At 40.5% G+C, this 19,954-nt stretch overlaps 1 protein-coding gene across 1 annotated transcript; it reads left to right on the top strand.

Moving 5' to 3' along the window:
• Positions 1 to 1,634: 1,634 nt before the first annotated feature.
• WASL (Wiskott-Aldrich syndrome-like) lies at positions 1,635 to 10,259 on the top strand (the record flags this gene model as incomplete). The annotated part of the gene is made up of 6 exons (XM_010191999.1): positions 1,635 to 1,677; positions 2,081 to 2,234; positions 3,031 to 3,048; positions 5,954 to 6,474; positions 8,287 to 8,395; positions 9,792 to 10,259. Coding segments are annotated over 6 exons (907 nt in total), but the record flags the coding sequence as incomplete, so codon positions are not given.
• Positions 10,260 to 19,954: the final 9,695 nt, after the last annotated feature.

Genomic DNA, 19,954 nt, shown 5'->3' with positions numbered 1-19,954 from the left:
TTCTCTGGAGACATTCAGGGCCAACCTGGTCTTGCAGATGTGACGCTCATCCTGTGTGACCTAGTTTAGGTGATCCTGCTCTGGCAGGGGGGTTGGACTGGATGATCTTTTGAGGTCCCTTCCAACTCCTGAGATTCTGTGATTCTGTGATAAAAGTAATGCTGATATGCCCAGTTACAGTAATGTTACTGCACAGTGTTTTGAGAGAGTGCTCTGCAGAATAGGATTGTGGACAGAAGGTAGGAGAGAGGCTAAAATGCTTCTCTCTAACCAGACTGTGCTTAGAAAACTCACACATCAACCATGTTCGTTCTGATCTGAGCATCAGTGAAGTGCTGCATCTTAATGTCTTGTAAACTGAAAAATGCAGAAAAGAAGGAAGAATGAAACAAAGAAAATTGAATAGTGGTTGGTAGCTGATCACTGCTATAGCTCTGCTGGTATAGACTTCAGCATACACAGGTACTTGAGCGGTGGTACTGGTTGAGGCCAGCATTGTCACTGTTTGTTTATGCCAGATCGAAGTTGCAATCAGTACATAAAATTTTTAAATGCCTTCTGTTAGACAGATGTGGACTTGCAGTGTTTTGAGCCAAAAAATAATCAAACTCTAACATTAATATAATTTATTGCTGTATATTCCAGTTAATACATTACAATCAAATACAACTCTATGTTGTGGGAAATGCATGTCTCATTTATGTGAAGCAAGCTGTAGCATAACATCCAGAATTCTGTAATCAATAAATCCCATATTTTGTTAGTGAAAGGCATTTAAATATTTAGGCAAAATGGGCTTTCCTTTTTTGCCTTTTCTGTAGCATAATGTAATTTTAAACCAGATCTTTTACTTTTTTTCTTGCCCCTCAAACTGAGGAGTTAACTAATCACAGTTATACCAAGACCAAAACTGATCACTGAGCTTCAGTGTTCTCATTACAAAAACCTGTCCTGTTGGTGGTGCTAACAGACCCAAGCAAGAATACAAGGTCTGTTGCACTGGACACTGTCTAAGGACAGCCAAAGAGTCCTTGTTGTAATTTGACAAATTTAGCCTAAACTGTGTTGGTTACTAACAACTCACCTGAGATTTTTAAAACTCTTGAGTTACACTACCTGAAAACTGCATAGAATTGGCCATTGGCAAAAAGAAACCCAAAATTCGTTGTGTGGTAAAATTTTGGTTCTGTCTTCTGTAGCTTACAGCAGTTGCATGACACAGTTTGTAGAGGCACAAACTCTTCTGCCTTTTTAGCTGATGGTAGCATCACATAAGGTAATGGCAGTAGCTTGAAGTCCAGTGTCTGTATAGAGGCCAAACTCCTACCTTGATCTCTGTGCAGTCCCTCCATCACCACCCATACGCACTACAGGAAGGCATGGGGCCTTCATGTTTTGTCACAGACCATAATCTAAGGGGTGAAATGACTTCTCTGTTTCGTCTTTTTGACACAAGACAGAAAGTGGGAGTATAGGAAGTTCTCAAGTGGAGCATTAAGGAGTAAGAATTTCTTAATGTCTTAATGAAACTGGAGGTGGAAGCTGGTGGTGATCTCTAGTTATCTTGATGTCCTGTTATTTTTGTTAACAAGCTTCTTTTCATGCTGATTAAATGGTCTTTTCTGCTTTTTTAGACACATTGGACATGTTGGTTGGGACCCAAACACAGGCTTTGATGTAAGTTATTTCATAAGTTATTGAAGACACTGAATGATTAAATGCTTTAGAGGCTTTTTAATGGAAGTTGTAAATATTGGCATTAAATGAAAAGTTAATTGTACATCAATATAGTTAAAAATTGTGATTTTATGATATGATTCAAACATACAGGGATGTTGGAGTAGAAGGGAATAGAGATCTGGGATTGAGGGGAAAACATGCAAAATTTAAGTTTTTGTGCAAGGTACTTATGTCTCCCAGAATAGCCCTTTCTGGCTGAAAAGTCAACCCAGAGACATGTCCTCAGCTTTGCTGTTCCTTTTAACTCCATAGGTTGTGGTGGTGGTTTTCCCAATGCAAGTGATATTTTAAAAAATTCTTCTATTTCAAGCTGCTTAAAAATAATGTATCTTACTTGCAGGTAAACAACTTAGACCCAGAACTGAAAAATCTGTTTGATCTGTGTGGAATTTCAGAGGCTCAGCTGAAAGACAAAGAAACTTCAAAGGTCATCTATGATTTCATTGAAAAAACAGGAGGTGTGGAAGCTGTTAAAAATGAACTGCGCAGACAAGGTGGGATTCCTTTTATTTCCACATGAAAACATGAAAAAAGCAGGATGCTTTTTGCCTTAAGAATTAGAGTAGAAGCTGTTGATGAAAAGCAGTTTTTGATTCTCTTCTCTGGACTTCATGTCATTGCAGTTGCATTGAATTTCATAATGTTTCTGTACACCATATGCTATGTAAAAATGTTTGTTCTTGACCCATGAGAGTACTTGTTCCCTAAAAAGTAAAGATCTTACCTATGTCACTTCAGTAATTTGGATGCACTAAACTTAGTCTGACTGCAAAGCTGTGCAGTATGTTCCATATAGATTTTTCAGACTGTGTATGTTGCATATTTATTTATAAACTCAGTCTTACAGATAAGTTAAAATCTTAGAAGCCATATTGCTGTTGTCAGGTGTAACAGTAGTACGTGGCTGACAGGTGTATGTATGGTGCCTATGTACCCTGGCACCACTGGGTAATGAGTCTTGCAACACCTAGAGGCCTGCAAATTTTATATTATTTTTTTAAATGTGTATTTTTATAATTTGGAGTAAAAAGTACTAGTTTGGAGCAGGCTTCTGCTGCAAGAGAACTCTCAAATAAGCCATTCCCGACCTAACCTTTAAGTGTGATCTCAGCTGATGCATTATCTACGGGAACGTGTCAAATTTTCAAACGTTTGCCTGGAACACTTCTCAAGAGAAATAGGATATAAATGCCATTGAAATTATAGCACTGTGAACTAGTGGATGAATTGTTCAAGTGACTGAAGAGATACAGGTTGAGGATGCAATGACTTGTTACATTTGTTCCTTAGGTCCCCTGCGGTGGAGCGGTATGTATTTGAGCTGGCATTTGAGCATATGCTTCAAAGTATTCATGCTGCTGTGTGGTTTCTTTCCTAGATGAGAAAACTTAGTCTACATCTGACTGCAATACTAAAAGTTATCATCAAACTTCTTAGTTTAATTGCAAGCAAAATTTCAGATATTATTTTCTTTCTCAGTAAAAAATCTGTCAGCTTCTTTATATAATCTTAACTCTGTTGTTGATCCTAGACTGCTGACCATAAAATTTGGTTGAGAAGACTTGCCTTAGAGTCTTGCGATAGCTTAAAATACCTTAAAATTGGCCATTTTTCTTTATATGTTTTAACTTCAAGTTATAGCCACTTGCATGTATGCAATTGAAGGAAAAGCTGCCTCATCTTTAACATGCATGAGAATAATCTACCTTTGTGCTTTTTGATAGAGGTAGATAAAATATTCCAGTATTTCAGTGAGTTTATCCGCAGTTATGTTATTTGATGCATAGGCTTGACTGCTGTTTGAAGTGTTCTTTCTCAACTGAAACACGCTTTTCTGTGTTTCATTGCAAGAATTTCTGTGCTGATGTATTTACCCTGCTAGGATGCTGACTAGAGAGCTGCAGTCACATTGTTCTACTCCAAAAGAAGTTAATTTCTTGTTTTTCTTGCCTTTTCACTCATTTTGGTACTGTTGGTTGTGGGGTTTTTTAAGTTAAATACACAGAATCACAGAATATTAGGAGTTGGAAGGGACCACAAAAGATCATCCAGTCCAACCCCCTTGCCAGAGCAGGATCACCTAGACTAGGTCACATAGTAACGTGTCCAGGCGGGTTTTGAATGTCTCCAGAGAAGGAGACTCCACAACCTCTCTGGGCAGCCTGGTCCAGTGCTCTGTCACCCTCACAGTAAAAAAGTTTTTCCTCATGTTCAGGTTGAACCTCCTATGCTCCAGCTTGCTCCCATTGCCCCTTGTCCTGTCATTGGACATCAGAGAGAAGAGCCTGGCTCCTTCCTCCTGACACTCGCCCTTTACAAATTTATAAACATGAATGAGGTCACCTCTCAGTCTCCTCCAAGCTAAAGAGACCCAGCTCCCTCAGCCGCTCCTCATAAGGGAGATGCTCCACTCCCTCAATCATCTTTGTGGCCCTGCGCTGGACTCTCTCCAGCAGTTCCCTGTCCTTCTTGAACTGAGGGGCCCAGAACTGAACACAATATTCCAGATGCAGTCTCACCAGGGCAGAGTAGAGGGGGAGGAGAATACCATCAATAGAAGATTTTACAAACTTTTTTATTAATAGCCATACTCAGCTTAATGTGCATTTATAAAAAAACTAAGTTATCTTTTTGCTTTGCTTGTACCATCTGTTTTGGGGGGAAGGGAGAGAGGATGAGGTAATGATGTTCCCTCCTTGCTTCTCCACCCTCATTTCACTTCAGTTGAGTGCAGACAGGCCTTACAAACCTGAACTCCATTTCCACAAATTGCATGTGCCATATCTTTCTAGATAGGATGCAGATAAACCCCTTCCCCGCAGGAAAATGTAATTCTTGTGTTCAAAATGTACAGACATTACAGACTCTGGAGCATGACCATGGTGTGTATCTTTCCAGTAATACAGAAAAACTGTCTGTAGTGGTAAGTTATATGTGAAAATACTGGCCTCCAGTGGCCAAAAAGGAAACTTCAGTCATGTCAACCATGGTGGTAATCAAGAATGTTGGCAGTATATCTCTTTCAAAATATATCACCTTTGAGAGGAGGTTCTCCCCGTGTTGTTTTTCAGAAGAAAACAGAGCAGTTTGTGGAACTTAAGAACATAACACGTCATTTTAGGAAGCGTACGCTTCTCTTAAGATGAGCAGGGAAGAAGGTACTGAGGCACTAGTGTCTCCTACTTCCACAAAATCCCCTTTTTCGGAATATCCCCTCTCTATTCCAGTGCAGACAGCCTAATTCCTCAGCATGTAACAGGAAGGAGATAATAAAAGAGGTAAAGAAGTATCTTCTTGAGTATAATACCATTTTTGTTATCAAAGCATATGAAATCAAATGTGAATTTTCTTAGTTGTAAGAGCTGGATTGTTAAGTAGTTCTGTGCAGCAACAACACAACCTAAAGTACCATAAGCCATTAGATGCTTAGTGGAAGAGGAAATGAAATGGGACTATTTAAAATGTCATTAGCAGAACGAGTACAGTACATTACAAGGTTGCATCATAGAAATGATCCTGTGCACTGAGGTAGCCCTGAAGCTGTTGCCTTTCTGTGGTCTCTTCCATGAAGATACTGCTGGAAGTAATTTTCAGTAGAAGGGACTACCTGTGAGTTTATGCTTCAGTGTAATGCATTAGGAGGTTTTTTTGTAACTAGCAAATGATGCTTCAAAAAATATTTGCCTCTGAAATTCCTTAATAAAATAATGGATCACTTATAAAGTGGAAACTATATTTCACTTTAAGTGTATTTTCTAAAACTCTCTCTCTTGTCTTCTGTCATAGCTCAACAAAATTTTAGAGGATTCTTTTGAAGTTTTTCTGCATTTTGTCATAAGAAATTGAAACACTAACTTAAGATACACTTGGATTATGAAGAAAAATTACTACTGCAAGACCAAACCAAAATTAATGACCAAGCTTGTTTAGTGACTTTAATTAGTCTTTTTATGTATTGCCCTTGCTTCCTGCAGTGTTGATTCTTTTACAAAATACATGACAGACATAGGGGCTATTTCAGCTTGGTTTGCATGCATATAAGCCTACTTTATATTCAGTTTATTCAACTTAATCCAGAATTGGTAAAATTTGCACAGGCACAGAGATCCTTGCAAAAGGCAAGGCAAAGCCTTTTTTTCTTTTTCTGCTAGTCTCTGAAAGACTTACGGGTATTGAGTAGGGTGTAATTGCAAATTGGTTTGTTTCATTTCAGCTCCACCTCCACCACCACCGTGCAGAGGAGGACCCCCTCCACCTCCACCACCACCTCCCCATAGCTCAGGCCCTCCTCCTCCCCCTGCTAGGGGCCGGGGGGCACCACCTCCACCTCCTTCAAGAGCCCCCACAGCAGCACCTCCACCCCCACCTCCATCCAGACCTGGTGCCGCAGTGCCCCCACCTCCTCCAAACAGGATGTATCCTCCACCACCACCAGTGCATTCATCAGCTGCACCATCCGGCCCTCCTCCACCGCCACCACCACCGGCAAGTGGGTCATCTGTTCCTCCGCCACCTCCTCCTCCTCCACCGCCTCCTGGTCCTCCTCCACCACCAGGCCTTCCTTCAGAGGTTGATCACCAACTTCCAGTCCCTGCAGGAAACAAAGCAGCACTCTTGGATCAAATCAGAGAAGGAGCTCAGTTAAAGAAAGTAGAACAGAACAGTCGACCGGTGTCCTGCTCAGGAAGAGATGCACTGTTAGACCAGATTCGACAGGGTATACAGCTGAAATCTGTGAGTAAAAGCTATTTCTCATCTGTGTCCCCTTGGAACGTGCAAATGACTGCAGTATTGCAGTGCGAGAAGTAACTTAGGGCTCTGTTTTGGGCTGCATCATAGCTTTTAGAGTTTTTGAAGTGATGCTTTAAACAGTAGTACTGAGAAAATGCTTAGAATACATATTTGCTATAGATGAGCATTGGTGCATGAAATTATCCTTGTTTCAAACTCATTTCTCACTTTTCAGTAAAGCTTTAAGCATAAATCCTACAATGATAATACCACAGTATTGTGGCTTTGAGGAACTTTTGCGAGAGCTATGGGAGGTTGCTGGTCTCTTGAATGCCTCAGTAAAATTGTCTAAACAACTGCAGGGGATGAGTTCAGCAGCAATGATAGTCAAATGCAAACACTAGATTTATTTTTTTTTTTTCCCCATCTTAAAATGAATCTGGGCCCTGCAAATGCTGAGGCTTGTACGGAGGTGGCTGCCTGTCATACATATACATAATCCAAGAATGCAGCTGAGACTGGATTCCACCTGGCTAGAGAGCAGCCCTGTGGATAGGGACCTGGGGGTCTTGCTGAATGAAAAACTCAACATGAGCGAACAGTGTGCTGGACCTGTAAAGAAAGCCAACAGGACGCTGGGTTGCATTAAAAAAGGGCATCACCAGCAGAGACAAAGAAGTCATTATCCCTCTCAGCACTGGTCAGACTACACCTTGAGTACTGTGTCCAATTTTGGTCCCCGGTATACAAAAAAGATGTGGACACAGGTTAGAAGGGGTCCAGAGAAGGGTCATGAGGATGATCAGAGGACTGGCAGACCTGCCCTATGAAGAAAGGCTGAGAAAACTGGGCCTCTTCAGCCGTGGGAAGAGAAGGCTTAGGGGGGACCTTATTACCATGTACCAGTACACAAAGGGTGGCTACCAAGAAGATAGAGACTCTCTTTTCACAAGGAGTCACATGGAGAAGACGAGGGGTAACGGACACAAGTTCCTTCTGGAGAGATTCTGATTGAACTCCAGAAGAAATTGTTTTACCATGACATCAATCAGACATTGGAATAATCTCCCAGGGGAAGTGGTGAATTCCCCCACATTGGTCAGTTTTAAGACTCAGCGTGACAGGGTGCTGACTCATCTCATTTCAGCTATACTCTTACCTCGAGAAGTTGGACTGGATGATCCTTGTGGTCCCTTCCAACCTGGTATTCTATGATTCTGTCTCTGGAAAAGTGCCACCCGTGAGGGACACCTCTGCAGTTCCTGCTGCAGCTCAGGCTATTACTGTTACTATTTCTTCCTGATGTCACTGAATATCTTCAAAATAATTTTGCCTCCAGGGTTCTGTTGTAAAAAGTGTTGAGGGTATGTTAATATTTCTTTGCCAGTACAGATACACAGTAACAAAGTCTATTACTTTCAGAAGGGATTATCAACCCAAAGCAGACCTGGTTATCAAACTCAAGCAAGAAAAAATATTTTGTGGTATATACCAAGAATAAAATAAATAATGATATTGCAGTCACACCAGTCATGCCTATAAAACAATATTAAGAAGCTTTTCTTTAGCTGAGCATTCACTTCATGATAGTCACAGCTGAAATATTTAATCTTGACTGCAGTTCTTTTGTATGGCAAAAGAGAAAAGGTTGACTTTTTAATAAATAAAAATTTAGCTTGAGCTAAAGAAACAACCTGCAGTTTCACTCTTCCTTCTGGCTGAAAATAAACTCATTAATTTTGTAAGGAAGTTTGTCTCGAAATACAGAGGTTCTGTTTTGCTAATTGCATCTTTCTAATGTGTCATTTTTTCAAGGTATCTGACGGTCAGGAGAGTGCACCACCTACACCCGCACCCACCTCAGGAATTGTGGGTGCGTTAATGGAAGTTATGCAGAAGAGGAGCAAAGCCATTCATTCTTCAGGTGAGTCTGATAGAATTTTTCTGACCTCATGGTGTCAGGTTTTCAAGACTTAACGCTTCTATTCAACATAATATTGTTGGAAAAAACAGGGTTTTCAGCATATATTCCAATACAGAATGTGCAAGGCAGTCCCCTAGTGATGGACTGAATTAACTTCATGCTACTTCTGAATTACTGGTGTATAGTAGTTTGCAGTAATACTGAATTAAAAATCACTAACCAAGGTTGATACAGAGACTTTTTTGTTTTGTTTTGTTTTTTACAACTGACTTATCAGACATCTGATGGATAAAAACAAACCGAGTTGTCAAAAGTCTTGGAAGGAAGGTTTTTAACACTTTTCTGTTTCTAGACGCCAAAGCTCTTGCAAAGATTCATACTCTTAAAACTGTGGCTTCCAGTGTGCTTTGGATGCTACCTGCTGAATAATAGACAGCTACTGTTACTTGACTAGTCCCATACCAGTACTGAATCAGCTTCTCACACTTTAGTGCTTGGAAAAAATAAGGCTGCAAAGAGGACTTGCATTTCCCAAATAGCAGATTGTAATAAATGCGGTTCAGTAGCTGCCGTGCAGCTGTTTGGTTACATCTCTTCTGGTTAGGCTTTGATATATTTTTCTTCCAGAGCCTGTCTTGATACCAAAACTGCACTTGCAGTGTGCAGACCATTTGACTAAGTGCAATACTGTTTGTTTATCTGCTACCCTATGTAGTAATCTCCATATTTGATACTTCACATAATTTAAATGCCAAAGGGTGCTAAATAGAGCATTTTCCTAGGGAAGGAAATATTCTTGCCTAATGAGTGAGTAGTTTAATTTTAACAGGTCACAATTTTTAGATTATGATACATATAAAAATAGTGGAAGGCTGAATAAAGTTAACAACAAACATTGATGTTGAAGTTGATGTGCGTTGCACAGTTTAGAATATTCCAGTAACCATGGTGGGTTAGCTCACAAACTTTATTTAATCTGCTTGTACAGTAAACAGAAATCCTGTTATGTAGTGAACCAGTTCTTACATTTCAGAATTTAATTTGTCTTTGAAGTTCAAACCCCAATCTGGAGCAAGCCGACTGCTCTCAGTATTACTCTAAGAAAGAGTAACAGTAGTAAGTGTTAAATGAGAACTTCTGGTTGTGTCACAGCAGAAAACGGGGTACGTTTTTCCTACCCGGGGAAAGGAGTGAGAAAGGAAACAGATTTAACTTTTATCCAGTATCTATCCAAACTGAATGTCATGTCTAGCAATTCTAAAAGAGTATTACCAAGTGTATTGTCCTGACCTCCTTGAACTGATTGTTCCATTTTCAGAAAGTTGTGGGAGAAGTCAGTAATACTTTTATCATGTTAATTCAGTGAATGCAAGCGACTTGCTTTTTTGTCTTGCAGATGAAGATGAGGATGAAGATGATGAAGAAGACTTTGAGGATGATGACGAATGGGATGATTGATCATATATTATTATTATATATATATATTTTTTAAGGTGAATGATATACTAAACACTACTTTCTGTCTATGGATTCTGTAAAATTATCATGTAAATGTTCTACCAATTTGCTGTATATTTTTGTTGCCTTTTGCTTTTTTATTAATCTGTGCAATACCTCATTTAATCTGTAAAGGTTTGTCATAATCCTCTACAAAGCTACTCCCTGTTAATGTGTGCAAGTTTACACCTGGATGATCATGTACATGTGAATACTTTCCATTCCATCAATAAGGGAGTTTAAATGTAATATGTGAGACTTGACAAATACCTTAATGTAATTTAGTTATAATGCAAGAAGGAAAACACTATTTTCATACCCTACTTTTTCTGTATCTAAATTTTCTTATTAAAACCTAGTATAGCACTATGTTCTTTAAGTGATGCAGCTCTTAGTTTATTTAGCCCCTTCATTTCAAATGCAGTGCTACATGAATGTTGAAGCTGGTTTATACTATTGCATGGTTTCAAATACATCACAACATTGCAGTTCAAATCTTAGCAGTATGCTTTACATAAAACAAAATCACTACAGAAATGCACAGCTAGTTGTGAAGATTGCCTTGCCCTGACTGTAGCAATACTGACTACTATCGAACAGCAGTAGTAATCAAATACTTCAGTTAGGGAACTCTAGCTGGAGTTAAACAGGGTGGCTTTACATTGTAATAGTGGTAAAGGCATCTTTAATGCAGACAAGTTCAGTCTTTTTTTCTTTCCCAGCTCTTCCTTTCAGAATGAAGAAGTGTAAATTACTGGGGGCTATATTGGAGGGTGGCAATTGCTACAGTTTGATTTGTTTTTTAAAATCAATTTTATGTGGTTTTCAGGCTGAAGGGCTGCGTTTAATGCTTGCTTCAATAATGTTTAATTACTTTTAGAAATTTGTAGGACATTGGTGTACTAATAAAGTAAACGTAAGTGGTATTACTTTGCAGTCTTTGCGTTATGGTACACAACAAATGCTGAAACACCAATCCTACATCCATAAAGTTGAAAAGCCATTAACTCAGAGTATACACTTAGATTAAGTACTGAACTTCTGGCAATATTCTGTCTTCGTATGTTGGCTTTAAGACCAAGGGTTGTGATGAACAGCAAGAACCCGATTCACAAGAATAGTATTTGAGTAAGTGGATGGCAAATGGGATTCTCATTTCACAGCTTGCACATTTATATAAGTTGTACTTTGTAGTGCAGTAAAATTTGGCATATCTGCCAATTACAAAATACTAATCTATGCTACGTGGGTAATTAATATCTGCAGCAGTAATTACTGTACTTACTGTAATTTTCAGGTAGAAAATCTTTTTATAAAGCCACATTATCTGACACAGAATGTTTAGTTGAGTCATATTTGGAGCGTAGTTAATGCATAGTGTCCTGGATCTTTGACTGTAGACAAGCTATCAACTAAATTTAAGTTATCGGAATTGTATTGACTGAAACCCAGTGTTGACCTGATCTTGACAGGCTGGACCTGCATGATATGGCTTGGATTTCTAACCCAAGTTATAACCTAGTCTTTAGCGAATTAATTTAGTCATATGAGAAGAAAGGAAAGTTGCTGAAAAGTAGTGGGAGAGGTAAGGTTGTAGTTAAATTATTCAGAGGATGCTAACTTCCTTCCAAGAGTAATTTAAGCACATAACTTGAGGAAAAAACTTTCCAGGTGGTCTCACTTTCTTGCAGTAACTTTTGCATTGCCCTCTGCTGCTGGAAACACTTCCTACAAGCTTTGCTGCTGTAATGGCTTGAGCATTGGATCAAGTGCAAGTGCAGCCTGGTGTAGCTAAATGGCAGTAGGGTTAAGAACTCGTGTATAAGGAAGATACTTGTATGGCTTTCGTGTAACTTCTGGTTATTGCATATAGGGCATTTTAAAATTAAGCAGATGAGGCCTAGAGGTTTTCCTAACATGCTACTTACTAGATATGTTTAGCTGTTGTGTTCCCAGAATTGGACTTTTTGTAATATAGTTAATAATTAAGCATCACAGTTTATTAATCAAACTTCTGTTCCAGGTTTTGGGAGCTCTAAAGTTACATTATTGAATAAAACTTTGATTTGTAGATACTGGCCAAAGAAAGCTTTTGGTTTTTCTATTTCTTTTTCTTCATACGAAAAGAACACTCACATTCTGTGGTGTCCAGGTTAATATTTACTTTAAAGTAGTGTTTGTACATGATAAATTTCTGGCATAAAGACTGCAACAGCAGTTAAGTTAGTCATAACTGCATGCTTCAGCACTCCGCCACTTGCACTCTGAGCAGAAGATAGCATTTCATGATACTGGTGCATTGTTGCTAAACATTGTAATGAAGGCCTCTCTTATATATTCTGGTTAAATGACTGTCCAGGTAGCCTTAGCAATTAACAAACTAGCATGAGGCTTTTGTTTCTCAACACTCTATGTGCATAGACAGTATCAGCTAGCCACTTGTACGTTTGAAATCCATAAGAACTTCTCAATCATTCAGTTTTCCATTTATCGAACTGAAACTTTTAGTATGTGAATTTTTGAAATGTACAGTGAATAGGATGTTGCACTGGTGGCAATTCATCATGGAGCATAATAAAATTAATTTGACCCAACTAGCGTAAAACTGTGTTGTTTTTAAGTGCTAACTGGGGCACAGCTTTTAAAATAGATCTGTATATTCATTGCACACTTCAAAAGTGACTTTGGTCCCCTAGCCAAACTCACAAAGCACTAAATAGCCGCTGTCGAGTCGCAGCAGTTTTGGTGTCTCTGGGAGGTTGGGTTGTGCCTGTGAATAAACACAATGCGGGAGAATGTGACACCCCGGCCTCCTGGCAGGCCTCTGGAAACAGCTCCTGCTGCAGGCCAGTGCACTGATCCAGCAGCTTCAAGGTCAAACAAAGGTGGCTCCAGTAACAAACACCAGAAGGAGTACTCGATAGTTAACTCTTGTCAGTGAATGCTGTAGCTCATGAGGCTTTTACTGATGTAAATCTTTGTCTTGCATGTGGTAATGTTTGTGCTCAGGACACTTCAGAAGTCTGCTGAAGAATCCAGTATTTTGAATTTTTACCTAGTTTACACTTTCTTTTGAAGTTTAATACTCTGGTTTTTAAGCCTTATGTGCAAGGCAGAGTTTTTACTTAGAGGGTGTGCTGAGGCATGTTATTATTTCCTCTAAGTAAATGGAAGTTTAAAACATGCTTTTGAAAGGAGGCTCTTCTTTAATTTTTTTATTTGACAGTGCTTACTTTCCGAAGTAAGATTCATGTAAAGAGGGAAAAGGAGGAGAGAGCTTTCTGGTTTTAAGACTGTTACCAATTCACTGCAACAGCCTTTATCTAATCATTAGATGAATTCCTGGTCTAATTAAAGTTCCTGGAGCTTAAGTACGGTGATAAGCAGTTTTATTTATAGAAAAGTGAAAATGGTTTAGGGAAGCTTAGGAGATACTAAAGCTTTGTCTCTCAAAGGACCAGTGCTATCTCCCAGCACTGCAGCGAGGACTGCTGTTGCTGTTGCTGTGTACTCGTTTACTGCCTGGAGTTTGTGTGTGAGTGAGAGGAAAGGATGGGGTCCTATGAACTAGACCACGAGGAGGTTTAACGTCCATGTTTAAATTTGCTCATCAGTGAAACCAGCCTGGCACTTCTCTCTGAGGTGGCTTTTGGAGGTTTGATGATGTAGTTTTTAAATCACCAAACTGCTATGGCACTTGAAAAAATAAACGGTTAGTTGTTAGAAAGAACAGATTTTAAATTCATGCAGATACCTTTTGAGAAGTAGAATCATTGCATCAGTATTAAAATATAAATAGTGAGTTGTCTGACACTTTATTTCATGCTGAATTTTACAGTATTTGCAGAGTAAGCTGCTAGAGTGGGCTAAAATAGTAATTTATCAGCTATTCAAATCTTTCATGTGGTTTTGGGTAATACCTGCACGACTTACTCATTTATAAACAGCGTAATATGCACCTGAAATTGTGAAGCTTGCTATTTTACATTTATTGTGTTTTTCCTTTATTAGTACTGACAGACAAAGGCCTTTCTGCTTGTGCTCTGAAGAGTTTTTGGAGTCTTTGGAGTGAAATTCTTGAGCCATTACTTCACGTGTGTGTTTTTTCCCTCCCTGAAGCGTAGTCGTGTTTTCTGAGTTTTGTTGCTGAAGGAAAAAACTTCAGAGAAACTTTGAAAAACAGAACAAGTTTGGAAACAGCCGTCACCAGCATTTTATTTTTGTATGTGCTAGCTGGGGGACACAATAGGATCAGGAGTTTAAAGCTTAAGAAATCTGATAATGCTTGTATCCTATGTCAGACACAAAGTATTTGTTTAAATGACATCAGCAGGCCCACAGAGTGGGGGATCGGCTCTTTTGGATGTCGATGTCAAAAAAACAGGCAACTGCGGGAGCAGCTGAGCTGGATTTGGAGCCCTGTGTTGGTAGATGAAGCTTTCCCAGATGCTCAGGATACAGGGAACACGATGTTGAGAAGCTTGCATCCTTTTTGGTCATTTTTTCTTCACTAGATGCTACTAAGGATTTCCTAGTTCAAATAGCCTTTAGGACCAAAACAGTGCTTATTTCATCATCAAGGGAAGAAACTATTTCAGCATTTAGTCCTTTCTCAGGATTATGCCTGTTCAACTGTCAGCAGAGAATCTGTCTTTAAATTCAAAATTAAATGGAAAAAGCAGTCTAGACCCAGTTAACATAAACCACGTTTCCTGTGGTTAGTCTCCTGGGGGTTATCTGTGTAAGCACGAAAGGCAAGTGGCTAAGGCAGAAATAGTAATTCTTTTTCAAGGACCTACATCAAGAATTGAACACTTTCACCTGTAGTAGCTTTAATACCCTAATCCTTAGGGAAAACGTTGCTGAATTTTACCTGCAGTTCCTAAGACAGGTAAGAACAGGAGTGGTTCTGGAGAGCAAGTGGCCTCTCTGCTGCCAGTTGTGTTAAACAGCACTCAGGTCTGCATTTGATATTTTTGACTGCCAATAGTGGGTGATCTGGTACAAAAACAAATACCAAGCTCTTTGTATCAAAGCAGGTGCCAAAAGCACATGTCAGGGAACATATAGCCCATGGTATTGCTGTGTGGTTGTTTCTGAAATGGGGGCTCTGTTGATTAGTTTTTAGCATCCCCTCCAGCTCCTACCTAGGTTCTGTGCTGCCCTTTTCATATGTGAATGTCCTGATTTTGCTGGGATAGATTCATAGATTCAATATTCTGCTCAAGAAAGCTGCATTTTTTTTTATAGACTACAGCACTGGATTTGGTGGGAATAATGTTGATTACACACTTTGTTTTAGTTTGTGTCCAGCCCTAGTGTGCAGGTTGCCGCAGTGATCAAGGTCTTTAGCAGTTTCGAGTTACCCAGGTGCAGAAGTCAGGAGCAGCAGAAGTCAGGGCAGCTGACCCAAGCTGGCCAACAGAAGTATTTCATACCATGAATGTCACGCTTACTGGGTAGTTTGCTGTGGTTGACCCTCTTTCCTCAATGGTTCCCATGTCTGGAGTGTCTTCCCTGTCTTTCTGCTCCTGAGGCCTGCTCCCTGGCTCGTCGTGACCATCGCACTTTTGCTGGAGCTGTGGTGCTCACAGTGTTTGGCATCAAGCATCCCCTGCTGGGAGCACACAGCCCACAACTGCTATATCGGCTGAGTATAACTTTGTGTATTTTTATATTAATATTAGTTTATTAATATTATTTTATTAAATCTGTTTTCGACCCACAGGTCTCCTTTCCTTTTCCTGATTCCCCTCCTCAGGTGGGGAAGGGCCATCAGGTGATAGAACGACTGACTAAATGGAGACAGTGAGTCAATGCAATCCCTGGATGAAAGCATAGTGGGATGGTACACAGACCTTTTCATTTCTTCACCGTGTCTACACTTTGCGAAACAGAAATAATACATCTATTTCTAGACAACTTTTCCAAAACTTCCACCTCAATGGCATACTGTGGTTTGGAGAGAGAAATACTGATTTTCTTGGCAGGACGTCTCCCCACAGTCTCTGGATTCTTACAGCAGTATTTGAATGTGGCACATTACATTGCTATCTGCTCCTCAGCCAGGGAACCCATCCCATAGGAATTCCCATATGATTCCTTATGAATTATCCTAATTCTAATGCAAGCTATCAGATAAAGCAGACTTATCAGACTAGGAAAAAAAAAGGAAAGCTACCAACAAAATTAAAGACCTCAGCCAGCAAGATGTTGGGAAGAAGGCACAGCCATACTAGGGATTTTTGGGCACCAAAAATGGAGATACATACATACCATGTTCAGAGACCTTAAAAGAAATAAGAAGTCTGATTACAAGTCTGCAGAAGGACCAACAGAGTCCAGTAGAGCAAGATGAAGAAAAGAAAAACTGAAATCATTCTGTAATGTTTAAAGGATCCCTTTCAGGCTATAACTTCCTCCATGCTGGTCTTATAGGAGCTGGGATGCTCTTCTGACTCCTGCCCAGAGCTGAAGTGCCTCTTTCTCACAGATAGCGTTCCCACATCCCAGCCACAGCTACTCTCAGCCACTCTGGTCCTCACTGCCAGCGTCTCACCCCTGGACAGCTCTCCAAACCTCATCTCAGAAATGCAAATACCTGTGGCAGCGCACAGCACACCGTGCAGCTGTTGTGTAACACATGGGCCATCTCAAAGTGAACAGAGCTTGTCCTGATATGGATTCCTATTTGGGGAAAAAACGGTCTTATCAATGTATTTAGCCAAAGAACAGTTGGAGATATTAAATGATCAATAGAGAAAGCTTTGCACTGATTGCTCTAACAAGCAACATGAGAGATGGGTGGCTGGTCAAAGGACAGCTGTAATCCAAGATGCATTCTTCAAGGAGTCAACCCAACATAAATCACTGCTGGCATAGAAAACAAACAAACAAAAACCCAGGAATCTTTCTTTGCTGCTGGGCACGTTGCTGTCTCCACAGTCAAGCTGCCCATCCAGTCTAGAGATAATACCTGGATTTGGAATGAGTTTAGAGCAGCATTGCTTGTACCTCACGCTGTGGATGCTGGCTGACTAGCCGAGTTACCTTCAGCTGCATGGCACTGTAGAGGATTTAGTGTATTCTGGGTATTCTGCCAGGTAGAAATGAATTTTCATGCTGTTACCTGCAGACATAAGCTGTCTCTGTTTCCTGAAAGTCTGTAGCTGTAGCTGCAACCTCCTGCTTGAAATCAAGTGCTGTGATAGTTGAAGCTGTTGGTCATGTTCCTTCTGTTTTCATGGTCAGAACATCCTTTCTGTTGGTCCTGAAATCCTCCAGAAGCATGATACGAGATCATTACAGATCTTCGTGGTTCCTGGCTTTCCAATAAAACTAGATTACATGCTTCCTTATGTCCTTCCCCAAGCCATTTTCAGCACTGAGCCTCTTACCTTTGGCCCATTCCTCAGATGTTAGCTGCATAGATAGAATTAGTGCCTTCTGGAAGACAGTGAAATGTCAGACTATCTGAACATTTGCCATCTTGTCCGTCCCTTGCCGTAGAACTCATTCAGGTGGTTAGCAGAAGGACAGTGCCTTGGATGAGGCTGCTGCTCTCTGTGGCAGAAACATCTTGTCTGACCTCAAGCACATGATCTCTTGGTGCTCTTTTGGAGGTGACTCCGAAGAGTGGTGGCCATCAGGGGGAACTGTCTGCACGGGGCAGCTCGGCAGTGCATACAGAAGCCCGTAGTGAACATTGTGGGGGTCACATCCCCACGCAGCAGGCCCCGTGACTCAGCATTCAAGAGATTCAGCTGGATTCTCTCTTAGAAACAGATTATGTGTTACTGAAAAATCGGGGCGGGATGCATCTCAGAGTAGGCACCTACTTGTGTCCAGCTCAGCCACTTTTCAGACTCTTACTTACCTCCACTGGCTGTAATGAGGGTGCAGACATCCACTGAGCAGGAAGCACCTGTGCTTCAGACACTCAGGTGCAGATGTCTGACCTGAAACCAAATCTTACCCCATCTTGCTCTTTGCCTCAGTTGCCCATCAGTGTAATGGTGGTAAATGGCATATCAAAAGTAATGCAAATAAATACATGTCTCCCAAGGTACTGCAGTCCACAGATGTGATATTTAAAGTATCTTTAAATGCCCTTTTACTTATTAAAATTTAGTTATCTGAATTCTCGGGTAAAAAAAAATAAATTAGATAAGACTTCTTTATTTCTACTAGGCCTGGTTTTCAGAATCTGCAGCCATTTTTAAGCTCTCAAAAAGAAAAAACAAACCCACCTGAGTCATGTCTGTAAACCAAAGTTAATCTGAACAGTTTTTTTAATTTAATACCTCCTGTGTGATCAGGACACATGCAGCTTCCTGTGGATTTAGTTTTAATAAACTAAAAATGTTCTAATACACGATGTGAGAGACATGAGTTTTGGGACTCAAAGTTTGGGACTCAGAGCAGTTGCCAGTGCCCTGGTTTACAAGCCAGGTTTGCCACACACCACCTCGCAGCAGCTCCATCAGGAGCCCTTCGCTGTGATTGACGGTGTCAGAAGCTTAACTGATCCTGAACAGGGAGTCCTCGCTGGGGCGAGCCACCCGAGCCCGACTGCGTGATGACCGCAGACAGCACTTGAACGGGTGGCAGCAGCCATGTATGGCGCTATCGTATGGCCCCTCGGCCCTGCCTCTTTAACGTGTCAGACTTCCTCGGGGACTGGCCACAAATGGTCACGCATTTCTCCATGAAGGCATACAGAACATTAGATTTCGTGGGTGTAAGTCGCTGTAAAATCATGGGAATCAGTGCTGCTTCTGAATCCCTGCAGGTCTGCAGGACCAGAGGGTGCAGCAGTGCTGCTGCTGTGCTTTCAGAAACCTCAGGGGCCTCGAAGGTTTTACATTCAGGAGTCATTCTGTTTATGGCTTGGATTTACTGCAGCTCTGTGTGTGCTGGCTCCTGCTGGTTTCGTCTTACTGCCTTGTCTGCCACCTTGGTTTGGAAGGGGCCATCCTGTTTTTGTCAGGGTGCATGTTAAAGCTCTGACTTTATTTGAGGAAAGGCAGCCAATAGCTTTGAAGTGTGTGATAATATTTTTGCTGAAGGATGACAGTCACACTTTGTATCCCCCAGCCTCTCGCATCATCACGGGACATAGGAGAAATTGTGACTGGACATGGCTGAAACCAGATTGATTTATTTTCCTCTATTAAATTTCTTCTTTACTAATTGCACTTGACAAATACTACCGCCACAAGGAAAATTTTTTTTCACTATTTCAGCTGAACAAGGTGATCCATGCTTACTTAAAACTGTTGAAGTTGCCATATATTTTAATATCCCAACTAAGGTTTTATTAATCTTTCTGCATAATTTTCAGTGGACAGCTGCACTGTCAGCTCTGAGACAGAGAGGTGTTCCAAGAAACACTCATGCAAATTTAGCTTTTTATATCTGACCTCCTGTTGTATCACTGTGAAGACAGTTGGGTTCTAATTTAGCAGCATCCATTTTGCACCATTAAAGAAAGAAAAAAAGAAACAAAACCTTTTGTATTTTTTGTTGCTAATTTGACAGAAACTGGCAAAATGTTTCTGCCGAAGGCAACTTCTGAATGTCTTACTAAATGGTAACTCATACATATGTTGACTCCAAAGTTTTTCATTCAGTTTGAAAACTGGTTACTGTCTTCACGTGTGCACCAGTGTTTCATTCAGGACCTCTAAGCATTTTCCTAACAGTAACCACAAGAGATTCTATAAAGGGTTCAGGCAGTAAAATGTTGCTGGCCAAGTTCCAAATGGGGAAGGCTCATTTCACCAGGGCTTTTGCAGAATTTTGTGATAAAGGTATGCACTCCGATCATTGCTCCTTATTTCCAGCAGCATTACATTTTATCCAGTCGTGAAATCTTTCCACCAAGCCATATTTAGAACAACTAAACTGGAGTGAAGTCATGGTATGGAGTCAATCAGTCAAGCTGTTGGGATGTTCTGGAAATAGATGGGATGGGAGCTCTGCAACAAGAAATGCAAAGGTGCGGCGGTGCTTAACTAGCAGTAGTCTCAGTCTCAGAGAAAAGGATGTGTTTAATTGGTG

Source organism: Mesitornis unicolor, unplaced genomic scaffold (assembly GCF_000695765.1).
Source record: "Mesitornis unicolor isolate BGI_N332 unplaced genomic scaffold, ASM69576v1 scaffold28459, whole genome shotgun sequence".
In the NCBI taxonomy this organism is placed as follows: Eukaryota; Metazoa; Chordata; class Aves; order Mesitornithiformes; family Mesitornithidae; genus Mesitornis; species Mesitornis unicolor.
The sequence above is the reverse complement of the archived record's forward strand: the minus strand, read 5'-3'. Positions and strand labels throughout refer to the sequence as shown.